Source organism: Melanerpes formicivorus, unplaced genomic scaffold, assembly GCF_026170545.1.
Source record: "Melanerpes formicivorus ecotype bairdi unplaced genomic scaffold, bMelFor1.0.p_v2 SCAF_6, whole genome shotgun sequence".
NCBI classification, from domain to species: Eukaryota; Metazoa; Chordata; class Aves; order Piciformes; family Picidae; genus Melanerpes; species Melanerpes formicivorus.
Window position 1 is genome coordinate 15,735,047 of NW_027142358.1, and position 19,383 is coordinate 15,754,429.

General features: G+C 35.7%; 1 protein-coding gene across 20 annotated transcripts in view; it reads right to left on the reverse strand.

Annotated features, from left to right (window-relative positions):
- Positions 1 to 19,383, reverse strand: part of KCNMA1 (potassium calcium-activated channel subfamily M alpha 1) — a 410,890-nt gene that overhangs the window by 158,072 nt on the left and 233,435 nt on the right. For 18 of the 20 annotated variants that reach the window (XM_068139897.1, XM_068139896.1, XM_068139895.1 and 15 more), the window contains exon 6: positions 1,179 to 1,254. In XM_068139897.1, coding sequence (XP_067995998.1) covers positions 1,179 to 1,254 — 76 coding nt within the window. Of the gene's footprint in view, positions 1 to 1,178; positions 1,255 to 1,358; positions 1,582 to 7,675; positions 8,226 to 19,383 lie in introns of those variants that run through there. The other 2 variants (XM_068139900.1, XM_068139901.1) reach the window with 2 other exon arrangements.

Genomic DNA, 19,383 nt, shown 5'->3' on the forward strand with positions numbered 1-19,383 from the left:
GTTCGGACATTCACATAAGGAATCACAGAGATGATGATTTCTGAACAAGGAGTAAATTTTGCACCAGATAAATGATATTTGAACCGGTCAATATTGAACAAGCTAGCTCTGAATACACTGAATGTGATTAATTCAGTATCTTTTCATTTATGGATCTTGAACTTTACAAATCCACCACTCCTGAGGGGGATTTTAGCCTTTATCTAAAATCCTCTCAGTTTATGGGACTTCACCATTAATTGTCATTTCGTCTGGTGAGGTGGTTCTGTGTGTTAAACACTAACTCACTGAATATTCTAAGCTTCTGCGCAAATTACTGTCTTTTAACATACCGGTAGTATTCTTAGCTATTGAACTGTATCTTCCCTGTACATTTTTTGATTATTTGACAAGACCTGGATTCCTTATAGTCACAGAGCTGATGACAGATATTGTGAGAGTTTTACAGCAAAAAGAATAGCTTCAAGAGTTGAAGAAATAGCTGTTTATCATGACATAAACATGAAGCTTACAATTCTCAAGGATCTACTTCCCCATCACTAAGAATTAATACAGAATTAATGGAGTTACTTGCATATAAAACCCTTATACATGCACCATCAACTGGTGAAGAGAGCATAGGATTTCAGAATGCAACTGAGTTTACAGTAATTATTGGAAGCTGGATTCAATACTTCATGAAGACCATTTTAAGCAATGATGAAAGTCAGTGTGTCCCCAGCTGCAAAGCTTGGGACAGTTCCCATTTGTTTTCTTCAAAGTTATGTATTTGTTCACAACTGTACTGCTTCTGCACAACTGTTGTGTATTAATAGCCCAAAGACTCCGCGAAAGCCAGAATGTTATTTGGAACATATAAATTAAAGAAATGCTAATGACAATAATCACAAGGTGAAGATATTTCACTGGAAAATTAATTTTTAATACTTTTTGATGTGAAGAAGGGTGATCAGTTAAAAAAAAAATAAAGTAAAGCCACAGTGATTACTTCTCAAAATACTTTCTAACTGTATTCTGGACTGATCACATAGAAAGAAGCAATATTTAATCAGTGCAGAGCTCTGCAATTCATTCTGCTTTTAATTTATCAGCACATTAAGTATTTCAAGTAACCATCAACCTAAGCCATTCATGTTGTCACCAATGCAACTAATTCAGTACATAAGAAAAGGTCTTACCTTGTTTTAAGAATATTCAGAAACTGCAAAATTTCTGAAAATTGTATCAGTCTAAGGGCTCTTAAAAATCTTAAACCTGCAATGAAGAAGAAAAAAAAAATCTAGTAAAGAATAATTCAAATTATAGTAACATTTTACTTACAATGACAGTGATCAATTAAATCCAAATAGGTAGCATACCTTTGAAATGCTCTTCCATATTTAATGATTCCAAGATCATTACCAAGTCTGTTGCAAATTGTTTTAAAATTATTTCCTTAATAGGCAGTATCCTACCAGAAAGCCTCAGTTTATGAAGGCAGCCATGGGATGAGATTTAGCATACAGGTTAAAAGCTATAGGAAAAAAATATCACTGAGGTTCTACTGGCAGACCTCTCGCACATGTCCTTCTCTTCTAGGCTGTCAATGACACATACAGATATGAAACTCCTTAACTCTCCAGGCTCCTATATTGCTTAGTGAAAACTAAGAGATTATGGGCAAGAGATCTGATAACCTGGATATATGCCTGATTAAATTGGTAAATCTTAATGACGTAAAATCTTTTATTGTAATAATACCCCCTATCTCTACCCTAATTTTAAAATTCTCAAGCAGAACAGAGAAATTACACGTTCTCTCTTTAAAACAGCAAATCTGCTATAATTCTTTCCATCAGACTCTCACTACAGGAATAGGTGACACTTTGGCTATTAAAGAAGTAAATATTTTTACAAAGAAACAGCATTTTGATGTTGAAATCAGTTTGTGTGAACAGCAATTCCCAGATGACTACAAAGCCAGCAAGATATACGCAGAGAGAGTGTGTGCAAGAGAAAATACTATGGAAGATTAAGGGCTTAAATTATTAAAAGAGACTTATGCAGACAGTAAATAATTTGCCTGCAGATCTTTGGCATATGAATAAAAGTACACTGTGTATCATACACATGCACAGCTTATAAAATAAAGCTTTGAGGATAATTTTTATTGGACAGTACCAGAGTACCAGGAGTTACATAAAAATTGTGTAACAGGGTATTGTGACTGTCACAGGCCCAGGACAGCTTCTTCTCGCACATACTCTATTTTAACCAATTCCAGTCCTATAAACCACTTTTATGTCTAGAAACCTAAGGAAAGGTTCTAGCAAGCATATAAGCCTGGTCAGAACTTTCATCATTTCAGAGGAGTTCAGAGGTTTCCCTCCAGAGTAAAGATACCTATGTTGAGATGCATTTAAATCAAGGCTTTATTTCCACAGTATTCTTGGACAACTGTTATATCAAATTTTTAGTCTTGCTAAGATTCACAAATAGCCTTAATAAAGTAGAAAAAAAAAATCACTCCAATTACATAAATTTAATGTTTCTTTTTAATTACTATGGGACCTCTAGAGATCAATCACAAGTTGAAAATTGGATTTGGGGATCTACACAAAAAGTAATAAAATTATGTTTAATAAACATAAACTTCATATCCAAACTCTTACAATGCATAAAAGAGATTGTAGTTGCTGCGACATCAAATGACAGAACAAGACTACTATGGCTTCAATGTAATTTTTATGAGAGAACAAATTCATCACAGATTAAGTTCTGCAAATAGCCATGCTGGCTACGTGTAATCATCTCCCTACTCCCTGTGTGCTTAGCACAGCTTCTAGGATGATCTGTTCCATGATCTTCCCAGACCCAAAGGTGAGAGAGAGAGCTAGTAGTTCCCAGGGTCCTTCTTTCTACCCTTTTTTAAAATGGGTGCAATGTTTCCCATCTTCCAGTCACCAGTGACTTCACCTGACTGCCAAGAGATAGATATTCCAGAACAGTATAAAAAACAAGTCTTAAAAGTGATCTGAACAAAACACATAGAACTGGACAATGTCAGAACTACAGATGGCAGGAAAGGTGAGTACAACTGCTTTCTGCCCCCCACCCCAGGCTGAGCCTTGCTTGGAGATGATAAAGATCAGTTCAAGGCCCCCAGATATCAGCTGGTGTCTCAGGGCTAAGAAACCCTTTTGCTGCTTGAGTAAGAAATTGACCACAGCCACACACAGACAGGATATAAATGGAGTCCACACAGAAGCAGCCTGGCAGCCAGATCTTCTCTCCTTAGAATGGGATCTTGTCTAAGAAGTCCTCGCCCTGGCTTGGTGAGTGTATATGTAAATATCCTGGCTACCCGTGGGGAGATTTTCCTTTTCTCTCCAAATAGTTTAACTAGTTGTGCAGCAGTATATTCCTAACTGGTACCCAAATCCATAATTTCATCCTGTCAAGAGAGCAGATTAATTGCAATAAATCCACCGTTTTCAGGTGGCTGCTGCTGGTTTTTGGGTGCCTCTACAACAGCAGGTTTGAGCAGCCTGGTTTCCAGGTGTTCAGTGTCTTATTGTAAAGCACTGAGTACACGAGCATCAGTACAGCATTTACAAGCAAAACCCACTATGCCTGCAGTGTTTATCCTCAGCATTATTATCACCAAGAGTCAGTCAGTGGAAACAACTCTACATAGTAGAAACAAATTCTGCCGTACAATTGACCAGCATTCATATCTCCTGTAGTAGCAGGTTATACACGTGGAAACCTTGTGTAGTCTACTGGCAACATCTACTAATACTGGCTGAGCCTAAACGAGGGAGAAATGAATTCTTATTCTTGAGCAGTTACTTCTAAAGCTTGACTGTGAAAGAGGTAAGAGGTGATATCTTTCAATGATCTGTTTGGCACTATAAAATATTTCATCACATCGATTGCCCGACCCTTTAACAAATTATGTGCATTTTGAAAGACTACAGATAATTCAGAGGCTTCATCCTTATTCTTCAAACAGACTACAAAAAGCTGCTGCTAAGAATAAACTGAGCTTAGAACTCAGATGCAACTGTTCTGCCCCTAAATGCACGCCTATTTGTACAACCTTGAACTTAGTAAGGGGATGATGAATACTGAATGACTCCTAAAGGAAAAATCCAAAAAGTTCATTCTGATGCTGATATTAGTGAAATGTGGAAGTGTGCTACCAATCATACATGCACCCATAAACTGAAGACACAGTAAACCTCACAGCAATAACCTTGTTGCAATGAAACAGTAGTCAAGCTAAAAACTGCTTAAATTATTCAGTAGATGGCTTCCTATGAATCCACATAAGATAAAACCAAGTAAAATAGAAAAGATTTTGGTGGGTCTAACTAAGAGTAATCATTGACAAAACATCTTTAAAAATAATTTGTCTCTGAAAACTAATCACATGCAATCAGTAACATAATCTCCCACGCTACACTCTGTTTTCAAGTGAAATCTGACTCATGACCAAAATGTGTTGCCTTTCAGGACCATCAGCTCACCAAGAATAGACAATTTTGATGTTTATCAGTGCATTCAGATCAGTAAGCAAAATTCTATAATAGGAGCACTAACATGAAATTCCATTTTCCTGTAGCTATCTCAGCTGCACATACACATGTACATCTCTCCTTCCTCAGCATATTTGAGAATGTATTTTATAGATGGGGGGGACAGGGGGAAGGGAATTAGTCTTTAATATGGAATAACTCCAAAACTTTTCTACATTTAAATGATCAAATCAATAGTTGAGACAGGATAACTTTTTTTTTATATATTACAGTAAGGTCTATATTAATTTTGCACATTTCATCATGCCTGATAAAGTTAATTGAAAACTGCTGGATGGAATTCTCAGGAAATACCTGGTTTGTTGCCATTATGTCACTCATCTTTTTCTTGGCACATGTTTTTCTATCAAAACTTTCCTATGGGATCTGACTGGAATAGAATACAATCCTCTATACTATATTTTATATTAAAAAAAAAAAAAATCAAAATAATTTTATTTACCTAGAAAATACTTCTAACAGCAGGAAAAATATACAGATAAAATTAAAGGTCCCTTCAGTTTGTCAGTCTTCGTATTCTAAATTGATGACTACAGTATGCTTCCAAGAAGGGTTTATTTCAGCTGCAATGCCCTGAACAAAGCTAAGAGATACACAGATTTCTAGACCAGTGATTATCAAGCCAGATTGCTTTATCAATATGAGATAAGTAATTTTAGTCAATAGTTTTCATGTCAACTACAATAACTGGAGTTGCAGGTATGAACTTCCACATATACCACAGGATTATTTTCTTACTGTGAAAGTATTTGGTTAGATAGCTGTGTTGCCTGTACAACTAATGGAACATTCCCAAAGTACACTGAAAACTTAACATGTGTGCAAGGCATTCTATCATTTTTACTATGTAAATTCCCGGATAACATATGTGGTGTAATTTTACTTCAGATTCTGTGTGTTGAACCTGGAATCTTTAAGAACAACAAACAACAACAAAAAGCCATATGTGACTCCCAGAGATCAAATGCTTACCTCCTGAAATTCTATGGGTTAAATTTAGATGTGAAAATTTGATACATCCACAATCTCTAGGCTGGTTTTGAAGGGTCATTAAGAGAAGCCAAACACTGACCAAAACCCTGAAATGTCTTAAGTATTACAAAAAAATCGGTGATCCTTGCAATAAGAAACAAGATACTGGGCTAGACCTAGAATATAGGAGGAGTATTTTTATTCATTTCATTACATATTTGTTCAGTTCTGTAAGGTGAGGTGCTATTGCCTTCTGACTCTTTACTAAGAACTTACTAGAATGGATGCTTTAGACCAGAATAGCAATATAAACATGACCAATAAACTATCTGCCAGAAGCAATGTAATTACAGGAGAAAAATATTTTTCAGCAAAGTCTGCAACAAAACAGACAACATTATCTTAAGCTTTAATTGACTTTACAGTCTTTAAAGGTACTGAAATGCAGAATTTTCCTTTCTGATATTTTCTCAGTCTGTCTGCTGACTGATGCTTTCTACTGGATTCATATACAGCTGCAAGCAGGATTATCTGTAAGTTACAAACCCCCAAAAGGAAAATTACCGTTTTATATCTATGACGGGTAAAAGGAGGAAATCACAACAAATTTATTTGTCTTTAACAAGGTTCTAAAAAACAGAAACAGGAATTGGGATACTCCTTCAAGCAACACAAGAGATCAATCTAGCAGAACAGATTCAAGCATTACATTAGGATGATCAGAGGGCTGGAGCACCTCTCCTATGAGCACAGACTGAAAGAGTTGGGGCTGTTCAGTCTGCAGAAAAGGCGGCTCCAAGGTGACCTAATTGTGGCCTTCCAGTATCTGAAGGGGGCCTACCAGAAGGCTGGGGAGGGACTTCTTAGGATATCAGGTAGTGACAGCACTAGGGGGAATGGAATGAAGCTGGAGGTGGGGAGATTCGGACTGGGCATGAGGAAGAAGTTCTTCACCGTGAGAGTGGTGAAGCCCTGCAATGGGCTGTCCAGGGAGGTGGTTGAGGCACCGTCCCTGGAGGCGTTTAAGACCAGGCTGGATGAGGCTCTGGCCAGCTTGATCTAGAGTGAGGTGTCCCTGCCCATGGCAGGGGGTTGGAACTAGATGATCCTCGTGGTCCCTTCCAACCCTGACTGATTCTATGATTATCTATCATCAATAAGATATATAATCACTTTCTTACTGCCGTACGTTGTGTTTTCTTGCTTACTGACAATAGCACGTCCAAAACACGGGTGTAAGGATTAAATAAGCAGAGACTATGAATACCATTCCTGACAAACCATTCACGCATTCATCAGAATGAGATCATCGCTAAAGCTATCAATGTCTACTTCAACCCTGTACCTCATTAAGACCATATGGTTTACTTAAGTTTAAAATCCATATTTAGGAAATCAGAACCTTTGCTGACACACACCTAATAAAGAGCTAATTTTTAGGATGCAAATTAATCCTATCCTGAATGACTTCACATAGTGCAGCAGGGCAACCTGAGATTTTACTTCCTGTAGATGGATTTCAAACTGAAAGCTCAAAGAACAAGACACGAAGAAATAGCATGGGAGGAAAAGAATCTGCAATTCCTTGGAAACAACACAGCCAAAATATTTTGATACATCTGTCTGCTTTTTTATGCAAGTGTACAAGCAGAGAAACAGTCCACAGCATGAAAAAAAAACCAACAATACACTCTGAACCAGGACAGTAAAGCTGCATCAAGTTCATAATCTACATAGGCTGTATACTAATTGCTTTCAAACAGTGCTGTATCAAAGACATTAATAATCTCTCTGCTTCATGTCTTTAAATTTTACATTTTTTATAATAGCAACAGGCATTATAACAATTATTTCTTCATAACACCAACATTGCAGAATATCACATCTATCCTTCAATATTGATTCCAGGTCAACACAAAATTCCACTGACAAGGGAGATATGAGCACATTACAACCCATGAGTTTGGGAAGGAGTTTTTCCTATAAAGCAACTGAAATACTGCAGCATTATTTTGAAGCTGCAAAATTAAATATGTTTTTAGTAAAGAATAATACTAGTACAGAATCACTAGACAGAATCACAAACTACAGTTCTGAAGAAGTTGTTTAGAGTTGGACCTTACCCCAGTATGAGCCGACCCTATAACAAGACACCAAGGAGTTTCGCAAAGTTTGCTGTTCTTCCTTTTCAGGGACATTGTGTCCGGCTTTGATACGATATCCATTTGGGAACAATTCACCAGGAGATTTCTTACGCCTTCTAGTAGTTTTGTAAGTTTCTGTACGTGTGCCCCCAGAAGTATTGTGGTAGACTAAAATCTTGCTGGGAATCATGACTATGTGTCTTCAGCTTCAGGAGCACTGCACCTAAGTACTGTAGTCCAGTCTTCTGTCACAGCATCCATTAACAGCAAAGGTAGTCATATATTTACCCTTCTTTTTGCTAACATCAACATGCAGAGACAGATCAGAGCTCCTCCTTTAACAAACTTTTCTTTGGAAGAAGATTTATTTAACTGTATACAGGATAATGTAAAATTCACCTTCACATGTTGTCACCAAAAGATAATTCAGTATAATCTAGTCCATTTCTGTTAGCACAAAACAAACAGAACTGATTCACATCCAAAGTTCAGCCTCACAAAACAGACTAAGAGTATGACAAACTGTCTGGACAAAACAAATCACAGAAGCAGGAAAACAGTGCAGATGCTCCTCTGATCTGTGATGTATTAGAGCTTAAAAGGCATCTTCTATCCGGATATTACTACATAAGCTTCTTTCAGATACACCAAACAACCACACACATTCATCCAAAACCCACAATGGTGATGCTGTTCACTTTGAATAAGCAGGTACTCTCACAAAGAATACAGTTCCTGTAGTTTATGTACATAAAGGGAATTGTTTATTGTGCATTATTTTCTTTGGCAACTTTACATATCTGCCTTTCAGTTAAAGCCAGTATTCAGAAGGCAAAGGTCACATAATCAGCCAACTCTTACAGGATTTATCCCAGATGAAATTAAAAAACAACACAAATGAACACAACTGTTCATCTAATCCCAGTTAATGACAGCTGTATTACTAAAGGGGAAAAACCCCAACAATTTAGCCAGAGCAAGCAAGAGCATAGTGAATAGCAACTGGATTTTTGTTCAGTCATCTCCCATCTCATTCAGTTAGAAAAGGCTCTTCAAAAAAAGTGTACATGTGAGGTATTACCTTCCACAATATACAATATGCTTGCTTAATCAATTTTCTGGCTTTGAGCTTAACATACAAGTTTCATCTTGAAAAAGCTTTCATTTCGAGGAATATGCTTATCATTGCTACTTTCTGTCCCCAGAGGAGCCACAAACATGTATATGCTAAAAATATATCAATGCCATCTGGAGTACAATGCAAAGCAGACACAAAAATAGACTGGACCATGTGCTTGTAGAAAACATTCTGGATCTCAAAACATTTTGGAAATGTTACTAAAGGGTGACAATGACAAATATAGAAACGGGGAGCACAGTACAAACAAATTTCAGATTTCAAGTAATACACAGTGAGTGAATCAAAGGCAAACCACTTATGTGACTCCTTTGCATTGTAACCTTCACACTATGCTCTTACAACCAACCTGGTCATATTGTCACTGGTCACAATAGTAAAACTCCCTCAGACTAATATGTATGGGTGTTGATTCTTCACATGTGCCTGCAGACATATATATAAATCTGTGAACACTTGAATCATTCCTCTCAAACTGGAAAGTCTGAACAAGGCAGTACTTATCTGTGCTACTGATCACACCTTGTACAGCTCAAACTGAAATAATGTCCTACTTCCTTTTTACTACAGAAGGGATACATTTTTTCTTTCTTATTGTATTTTATCTTGAATAGTACTATAATCTTGTTATCATACAATTTTATGGATGAAACTATTTGGGTGCAGAATCCATTTACCATGTGAGTCTGGACATCTCTAAAGAAAAAAAGTACCCAAGTAATAAATAGCAAGAGCCAAGCAGTTTAGTTTATATAATCTGTATTTTGATTTTAGTGATTTGACAATATTCCTTTAATTCTCTCAGCTTTCTGACAGAGCTAGATTTTTATCAATTTTCTCCCTTTTCCTTGCAGTGCATTGATAAATCTGTTGCATACATCAAAATCTGGAAACACAAAGTAAATGACAAAACAGTAGGATGATGACATATTGGGCTGAAAAGGAGTATTCAGAATCACAGAGCCACACATAGTTGCTTGCATTACCGTCCTGTGCAGATGTTTCTGCTTTCCAATTGAACATTTTTTAGCTTTTTTACACAAAACAGCTTATTGTTTTCAGTGAGAGTACAGTGCTCTGCCATCTATATCACCTATTACTTGACCAAATTTTTCCTATTAGATACAAAATAAGATTATAGAAAGTTGTTCTCTGTAGGCAAAACTATTTTTTCTTCAGTTGTCAAGAAAACTGCCTTTTAGATAGCCCATCATCTAGCTCAGACTAACATGAGTGAAAACCTGAAGTCCTAAACAAGTTGTCATTACAAAAATACTGCTGTTTCCAGTATTTCTGCACTTTTGCCTATCTCTGTGAAGGATGCAGTTGACTATCTCCTGGTCTGAGGTAGCCTTAAAAAGTTCTCAATTCTGTGTTACCAGAAACACTGGAGATGTGTGCAGTCTGCTAAAAAACATTTACTCCAAGATTAATTATTCTGTTCAAGCAAGTTCTAGGATACCTTGTTAAGATCTGTCGTAACTTCAGAGAAACCAAGATATTTAAACCATGTTACAAGTGAACTTTTACATATTTTTAGTAGAAGTGTATGCTTGCAGAGTATCCTTCCATGATCCTCCCTGAACTTGCCATACAAATGAATTGTATGGAAGCATTGCTACAATTAGATAAAAACTTGCTTTCGAAGTCCATTCATATGTGAAACTATTCATCTCATATGCAGGGAAGAAAGCAAGCCTTCTCAGCAGCTGAGCTCCATTTTACCTTTGGCTATGCAGGAACTAGGTGCTTGCACAAAGGCAAGAGAAGAATAGACCTGTTGGCATAGACAACTAATGTATTGGGTAGAAGCAGGTATCAAAGTTATTGTTCTCTAAAGCACAAGTTGGAAGAGGGATGAAAGTGCTTTTGTAGTCTACTATCTGAATCATGGAATGGTTTGGGTTGGAAGGGAACTCCAAAGGTCATCTAGTTCAACCTTCCTGCAGTGAGCAGGGACATCCTCCAAATCTGCCTACAGCTCTGCCTGGAAGCACCACCTAAAAAAACACCCAAAAAACACAAGGAAACCTGCCAAGAGGAAACCTGCTATAGAGAAAAAAAAATAACTTTATTATATCCAGTGACCATTCCCTCTTTAGAAATTAATTTTTAATTTATTTTACACTAAGGTAAACACAGATTGTTCCACACATTATCCTTCCTTTCTTTCAGGTTGCTGCTTCTGAAACTACTGTGCAAATACCAATGGTCTACAGGAAATGGCCCTTAAAATTTGCAACGGTCCTATTTCAAAAAACATAGAAGTATCATCCAAAGGAAACAAACAAGCAAGCCAATCCACCAACCCAGAAAATACCACAACAAAAAAACCCAACCAACCAGGTCAACAACCAAAAGAAAAAAATCAAACCCAAAACAACACCCTAAAGAAGCTTGTGTGTTTGGTCATAAAAACTACCTTTTTGCTGCAGCTTTGTAGCACTGTCTGTGGATTATGACAGTCTTGAAGACTAGAGAATTTGAAAAGAGAAAGCTTGGCACTAGCAATAACAAAAACAGTCACTAGATATGAAAACATTAATTTTGCTGCTTTATATCACTTTAGGCAATGACTATGTCATATTCCAGTAGTGGATGAATAGCAGATCTTTACAGAAAATCAGTGTGTATTATCTTGTAAACATCGTATTTTATAAAGGAAGCATTAGCCCACCAAATTTATGGTGGTGCCATTTTTAACAAATGACTGAATGTGTGAAGGGGAAGATAAACAACATTCATGTTTACCTCTTGGGAAAAAAAAGAGCTAGGGAGAAAAGAAATGTATTCATCTTTTCTGGGGTTTGCTTTTTTATGTTACAGTAATACTTTCCACATACTGAAGTGTTTTGAGAAGTGGTTACTTTACTGATGACGTTACTAAAATCAAGACAACCCCTGAAATAAGAGGTTACACCTCTGCAAGCTATCCTTGCAGAAAGGAGGCACGGAAGGTTAGAAGCTTAGGCTTTGTTTATTACAGTGCCCATTGCAACTTAAAAAAAAAAAAAAAAAAAAAAAAAAAAAAAAAAAAAAAAAAGAAATTTTACTTGCTAAAGAATTACAAACTAGCATCTTGTAAAATTTTCCCTGGCATTCACCAGGAACAAACTGCACAGGAATAAGCTATTCTCAGAGGCTGTAACCATGGGGCAGGACAAATTAAAAGAACAAAGGCAAAGGAAGGACAAAGGCCAGATCTAAAGCCTGACTCATGCTGCAGAACATTGGTTTAAAAAAAGGCATGCAGTTCTAATCAACTGCTATGATACAATGTATCCTAGACACTGAATCTTCTTTAGGCCTTGAATTGTATAAAGAAAATATCTGAAGGATAAATATAAGCAGATACATGCAGGTATTAGTTATTAAAAACTGGTTATGAAAATGCCATGACATGAAATTCTACATGTAATTATGATTCAAGTGTAAAAAAAAAATCTTTTCTGTTTTCTGACCAGATTCAACCTTCATAAAATATTTATGACTCTCCAAGAGAAGAGATGCCTTTTTACTAAATGCAGAGAACAATTCCTAGTATGTGCTATAAATTTATATTCTGATAACAAGGAACAGAGTACTGCACACTAGCCATCACATTAAGAATTTAGGCATAAAACTTCATGGAAATCAAAGACTAGAGTGTTTTAACTGCTTTTTGGAAATATAGCTGCTATATAAATCCATACATTACTTACTGGTGTCCCTTATCTCACCCCTTGCCAGTACTAAAAAAAATAGCTTTCACCTATTCAGTACTGTATCCTGTTTAAACACAAATTGTAAGAACTGCAAGTCAGTTCAGCACTAACTCTGAATCAAGAGGAAATCCAGTAGAGAGAGTAGGATTAAAAAGTCCTCTCTTCAAATTCATGTCAGGCAGAAAATCTGTGATCTGCCAACCAAAAAGGAAATTCTCAGCTTCAAGCTTCAAGTGCATACAAGTACTTGCACTAATTGGCCAGTTACCAAATCACTGAGAACAGCTAGGTAAAATTTCTATGCACCATCAGAGTACATTAGAACCAGTGCCTAGAAAAGTAGATGTCTGGTGTTTCCTAGAAGATGCTGCTCCTTTTAATCTGTGTACCATTTGCTATTTTACTCCGAATGCAATATATTTCGTATGTGATTTGCCCTGCCTGCGATTGTGTATCGTTTTCTTTAGATGAATTTCCGAGATAGAGAGTAAGCACGAGAAAATTTAGATGAACCTATCTTGGTTTGGTTTTATTTTCTATATGTCTTCGCTTTTATAGCTGTAGCAATAATGCTGATATCTACATTTTACCCACAGTGGGAAGGAAAGTGAAACATTAAAAGACAATCCAAATTCAGTCTTAACATGGATTTACCAGAAAACATAAACCGGGATTGCAGTATTTTCTTTACAGATTATCCTAACTCATTTCAATTCATATTTACATTATTTAACATGTAGAGACTCAGATGTTCATTAATTGCTACATTATGACAATTACTGCCTGCCACCACTATAAAAACTTATGAGTTAGCCTTGTCCTAACTATATATCTAGGCATTACTAATCATTTCATTAATGACGCTTTCATAATAAGTAACTAAGCTTTACATCATTATATAAAAATATTAAAAAACAGTATCTGCAATACATATTTTAATAACTATTAATTTTATAACATGCATCATCACCTAAGTACATAATTAAAAAAGTGAACTTTTACATACAGCAGCCTTTATGTAACAGAATATTGGTAAGAACCCAGTTAGAATTTCCATAATATCTATGGAAGTTGAATGTTGAATAGAAAAAGGCTCACAAAGTTTGAAATTTAAAAAAAAAAATATGAAGATTGTGGAAGGTAATCAAATCATAGTAGGACTTTATATTTATCCCAATGTGATTACTTCTTCTGTCACAAGGCTGAAGAGTCATTACATCCTTGAACTTCATGGACTCACTTGACTTACCTCAGAGAAAAGCATCCCAGAGCAGAAATAAGTAAAAGTGATCAAACCCATACAGTGTGAAAACAGTATTAAATCAGCACACAGTGCCAATGTCATACTTGGACACTAATTTTACAGCTAGCTCAGAGCAATAAAAGACCTCTCTGCTAGGCTATGGAGGTATGCATCTACATTCCCCAAGTCTAACATCAACAGATATTCTATACCTTCAAGCACATGACAATTTGAAACACCAAGGGACTGCAGTGTGGATGAATGAGATTGGCATGCCCTGCTGAATGCACAATGGTTAGAAAGGAACCAGTGTAACCGTAGCACAGAATAAGCACAAAAGCTCCTACAGCTCTAAAAGAAAATGATTCCCAGATTAAGGGGCTAATCAAAGGAAAAGATAACCAGCAATTAGGAAGACAACAAAGCTTACAGACAACATATACAGGTTAGGAGAGTAACTGCTACCAAGTTTACAGAGGTGATAATGGAGAAATAACCACTGGAGAGTTTTTACTACCTTCAAAATTTCATAATGCAGTAGACTAAACCACTTTGCTGTCAGTCATTTTACTTATAAGGGACTACAACATTTACCTTTTCATTATGCAGAATACTGTCTCCAGATATCCTGACCTGAATACAAATCTCTTGAAAATGAACTTGGCACTTAGCTGATTCTTTCCAGCTAATCATCAACAGTGATGCTATAATATTATTATCTTAATAAAAACAGCACTCTTTGCAGAACAATCTTGAACAAAATTTTGTGTACTAGACTTGCCCCAGTGCAACCAGTTTCCATTTGCCTTACTTTATAGAAGCTGGTTTAAAAACAAGGTAAAATAATTTCCCCATCTACATTGCCTAACCCAGAAACATGAAAATGTCTTTAGATGAAAAAAATAATGTATAATAGAAGTTTCACTTACGTAGAAAACCCCCAGATTTTTCTAAGCCTAAATGCTATTCTTAAATTAAAACATGCTTCATTCTGGTTTTTGATCTTTATCTATGATCTGCTATATTTTTACTAGCAACAAACAAAAGAGCTAGTAAAGTCAATTAGGCTGCTTTTTCAATATTTCAACTTTTGACCTGAAGTAGCCACTAAAGAGATTTCATAAGAAACATTGCTTCTGACAATGGCCTGTGAAGTTCTGAAGACAAGGTAAGCTTAGATAGTTGGAACCTAAAATACTAAGAAAATTCTAATTCTATGGCTTCATATATATCAAACCACAGAAGAAAGACTGGTAGATAGATATAGAGCAAAATGTTTCAGAACTAATATAAGCCTATATAAATTTTGCAAGCACAATGTACTGCTTTTTCCAAAAATAATTAAAACCTAAAATACTTGAATTAAAAAAGTGCATTCCAAAGAACAGTAGCTGCTTATTTAACACTACTCTATACTACAAAGTTCCCTGAAGAGAAGGTACTGGGAGAAGAAGCAGAAATATCCAAAAGCATGCACTGAAGAACAAATAAATACTGCTCTCCGAGGATCATTATTAGCAAAGACTTTCTGGCGATCCATCTGGTATACAACTGCAGTGCTAGCAGATATGGAGGAGTCAGTAACTTCCACAGCACTTCTGTGATGCAGAGAAATGTCCTCTGGATTTACTCTGCCGTATTTCTGGTTTTATTTTACTTTTTATAATTTGAGATGGTATGACACTGAACACTGCTGAATATGGTAACAAGGTCATCAATGAATCAAGAATAAGCCATTATAACATCAGCATGACCACTGTAAATACAGAAGTACTAGACAACCTCAGGCTCTAAAAAATTGTTGTGAAACAAGTGGCAAAAAGTGGTAAACTATGAAAGATACTGTCTTCATGACTTAAGTCAATATTGTATGAAACTCTCTGCCTGGGAAGGTGGTGGAGTCACCATCACTGGAGGTGTTCAGGAGGAGACTTGATAGGGTGCTTGGTGCCATGGTTTAGTTGATTGGGTGGGTTGAATTAGTTGATAGGTTGGACACGATGATCTTGAAGGCCTTTCCCAACCTGGCTTATTTCTATTCTATTCTATCAGATAGTACAAAAATCCTGCAATCCAAAACTTGGAGGTGGGGGAAAAAAAAAAAAAAAAAGCCTTAAATACTTTAGCTGGAAGAACACATCTCTCTATATCCCACATTTTCCTTCTTTACATGTCACCTGACTTGTAAAGGTTGAAAAGTGAGTCAAGGAATAGATTACAAACTATTACTCATCCAGGATCAGTTCTTAAATAAGCAGGAAGGTTAGTATTTTGCTCATATTGATACCTAAAGCATTGAGGCACAAGAAATAATCTTATCTGATCCCAATGGAATTTTTTTGCTTATAGGTGAAGATGAAGCAGTGCACCTAAAATTAAATGCTGTTGTTTCCCCTTTTGAGATCAAATCCTCTCAACTTTTCTTAGATTCATACATGCAAAGTTGAGTGGGGGAATTGCCAAAGAAAATTGAAAGAATACAAATTTTATGGTTTGTTTTCATTGAGTACATAAATTCATTCAGAGCTCTCCTATATTCACAAAGAACAGCCACTTTATGAGCTTTCTGAAGTTTCACACAGAACTCTTAACTTCTAATCTTTCTAGTAAGACCGCATCTGTATCCATCAGTTTATATCAATTTCAGTCTCGACAGGATGTGCATATGGCCAGTTTGCTCTTGCAAAGAGGTCAGGAGGAAAATGGCTAGATAGTTTATTTTTAATTTACTTACACTGCATAATGCATCTGTCCTTAATTTCACACAAATGAATCCTCATGCATCACAGAGCACATTAGACCACTAGTGTTGAATTAATGAGAGCTACATGAACATCTCACCACATTTAGTCCAATTCTTAAAAGATAAATGAAACAACAAGCACTGAAATGGTAAAGTTGAGAAGATCACACTCTCCACTAATATTACGCCAATTCAATGTACTGAAAAAAAACCCACAACAGTTACCAGGAAATCAATGGAAGATATCAAGGGGAAAAACTAGTGGATAATTTATAATGAATAGATAAATGCTTACAATGTACTGTACAAAGTAACATACTATCACAGAGCCAAGACAGTAAATTTTATTTTCAACTGGTCTTTCAGCTGATTTGCAAAGATACAAAACAGTTAAATAAAAAAAGTTAACCTTGTTGCTTATATTACCATTAAGGAAATTGAACAGGGAAATTACATGCTGTAGGTAGCCCAGGAAAATGCAGAAAGCATCTGACTAATGACAACACAATGATCCTTTCGAATACTGTTGGTATTTTTAAGTGTCTCTCATGCAAAGGAATATATGTGCCAGAAAACAGCATAAGAAAATTATGGGTTCCCTGGGAAGTTTGAAGGAAAAGGTTTTCTTCTTCTAGAACATTGTTGCATATCCTGTTAAGTTCAGGAAGCTTTCATTTGAGCAAAAGGGGACTAAAAACTGAAAGAGTTAGAGAACACAAGAGCAGTCATGAAATAATTAAAATTATAATAAAAATAGGGGGGGAGGGGGAAAGTGGTTTTTTTTCACAAGAAATCTAGATTTTGAGAACACGTTTTTATTAGACAGGAAGGGATATAAAAGGAGGAAAACTACTGAATTTTTACCAAATCATACAAAATGTTTGGCTACTAAGAGGAATTGCAATGATTTATTTCTCACCATAAATCCAAGATATTTGATATTACCATCCTGTAACTATCCTGGAGGAAGTATGATAGAATGAAATGTGAGTGAAAAAATTAAAATCAGTATTATGAACTACTTAGAATTTAGCAGTCCATCTATACCAAAATGGCATTCTGTGATTCTGAAAGACAAAATTTGGAAGACTACTGTCATCATGGCTTTTGGGGTTGATGTTAAAAAGCCAGGAAATAGAGTATTAACTGATGATGACAACACATTATTAGGGTGTATCATTCTGGTTTACACCATGGAAATGTCTATTTGAATAACTTATGCTGAAGAATATTAATAGAGCTTTAGGAGTTCTATATTATAACTGTGAAATACTGTGTTTCATTGAAATGAGGGATGTCTATGTGACTTTATCTTGGCAGGAAGGGAAAATTTCATTATGGAATTCATATTTATGCTATTTACTATCAGCAAGATGGGCATTTCAGTAATAATGGAGAAAAGTTGAAAGTGTCTTATATATGTTTAATTTTGTAACTGAGGAAAATCCAATGATGTAATGACAACTTTCCTGCCTAACATGACTGAGAAAGCTAATAAACACACCAATTTCAGCTGGACATTTTGAAGTCGTCATGTCTGGGTAACTTGCATCCAATAGTTTTAAAACCAAATTCTATGGACTACTTTATGTTGTATTTCTGTGAGCCTGGCATATCTGGTTTATAGAAGTTCCAGAAATGTTTAAGATAGTTAATGTTGCTTCACTATGTTAAAAAAAAAAACAACACATGGACCTATTAATCCATCTTACACAAAATAAAGAATTCTGCTACACAAAAACTAAGTGGTCAAGATAAAGAACTATATTTATGTGTACATTTTAGAAAAGCATCCAATACCATTAGCCTTTCCATTAAATGTCATGTTTGAGCAATAAAGCTATAAATACTAATGTAATTTACTCAGCATTGCCATCACACTAATTAAATGGACCAAGAACCATTAAGTCTTGAAATGAATGTGGGAGCCTTGTCAGGGATATGTTCTTGACCTTAGATTATTTAATACTTCTACTAATGTTCTGGAGGGAAATTAAAATCCACACTAATAAAGTAAATCAATAATACTAGAGGATCTAAGGCTTGATAATAAAGAGAACAAGCTAGTGTAAAGTGGGATAGCAACAAACTATATGCATTTGTTTATAAGTAACACAAAACTTAAGACTGACTTCTCATCAATGGAGGAGAGAGAAGAAGCAACATATCATACTTGTGTGACACAATATTCATAAGAATTCTTCCTGAATGTTATGACAAATGCCTATTTGTCACAAGGTTACCTTTTGCTATCAATATTTTGACAATTTAAATGCCTGTTGTGGGTATCACTAACTGGTACCCTGTCAAAATGTGCCTGCTTTGTGAAAACTGAACTGATTAAAGTATTTCGAAAAAGCAAAAAAATTGCTGTCTTCAATGCACTATAAATGGGATATAGTCCATTCAGTGACATATTAATGAGTCACCAAGCAGATTGAGTATTCAGAACTATTTTCACTAAATTCCTTCTGATATGTTTGAAGGCATACAAAGAAATGCTACTGTAGAGAAAAGTAGTGCATATGCACATATACATAAAAAACAATTCTAGGAAATTTTACAGCATTTAGCTTTCATTATACATTAGATATAAATAACTTATAAATTCTCGTAAATTACACAAAATGTTTTAAAGCTCCATAAAATACACTGGCTTTGTAAGAAATACAGAATTTGGATGCATATTCAAAGTTTTTGCCAATAGATGGCAGAAATACACAACACTTAACCAACAAAACATTTGCTAATGATTGCAAATCTAAGGTGCTAAGAGTGGGACAGTTTTGAGACCACTAGATGCATTTATAAAGTTTTGGATCTCAAAATTCCTCCCTCACACTGGTATCCCTATAATTT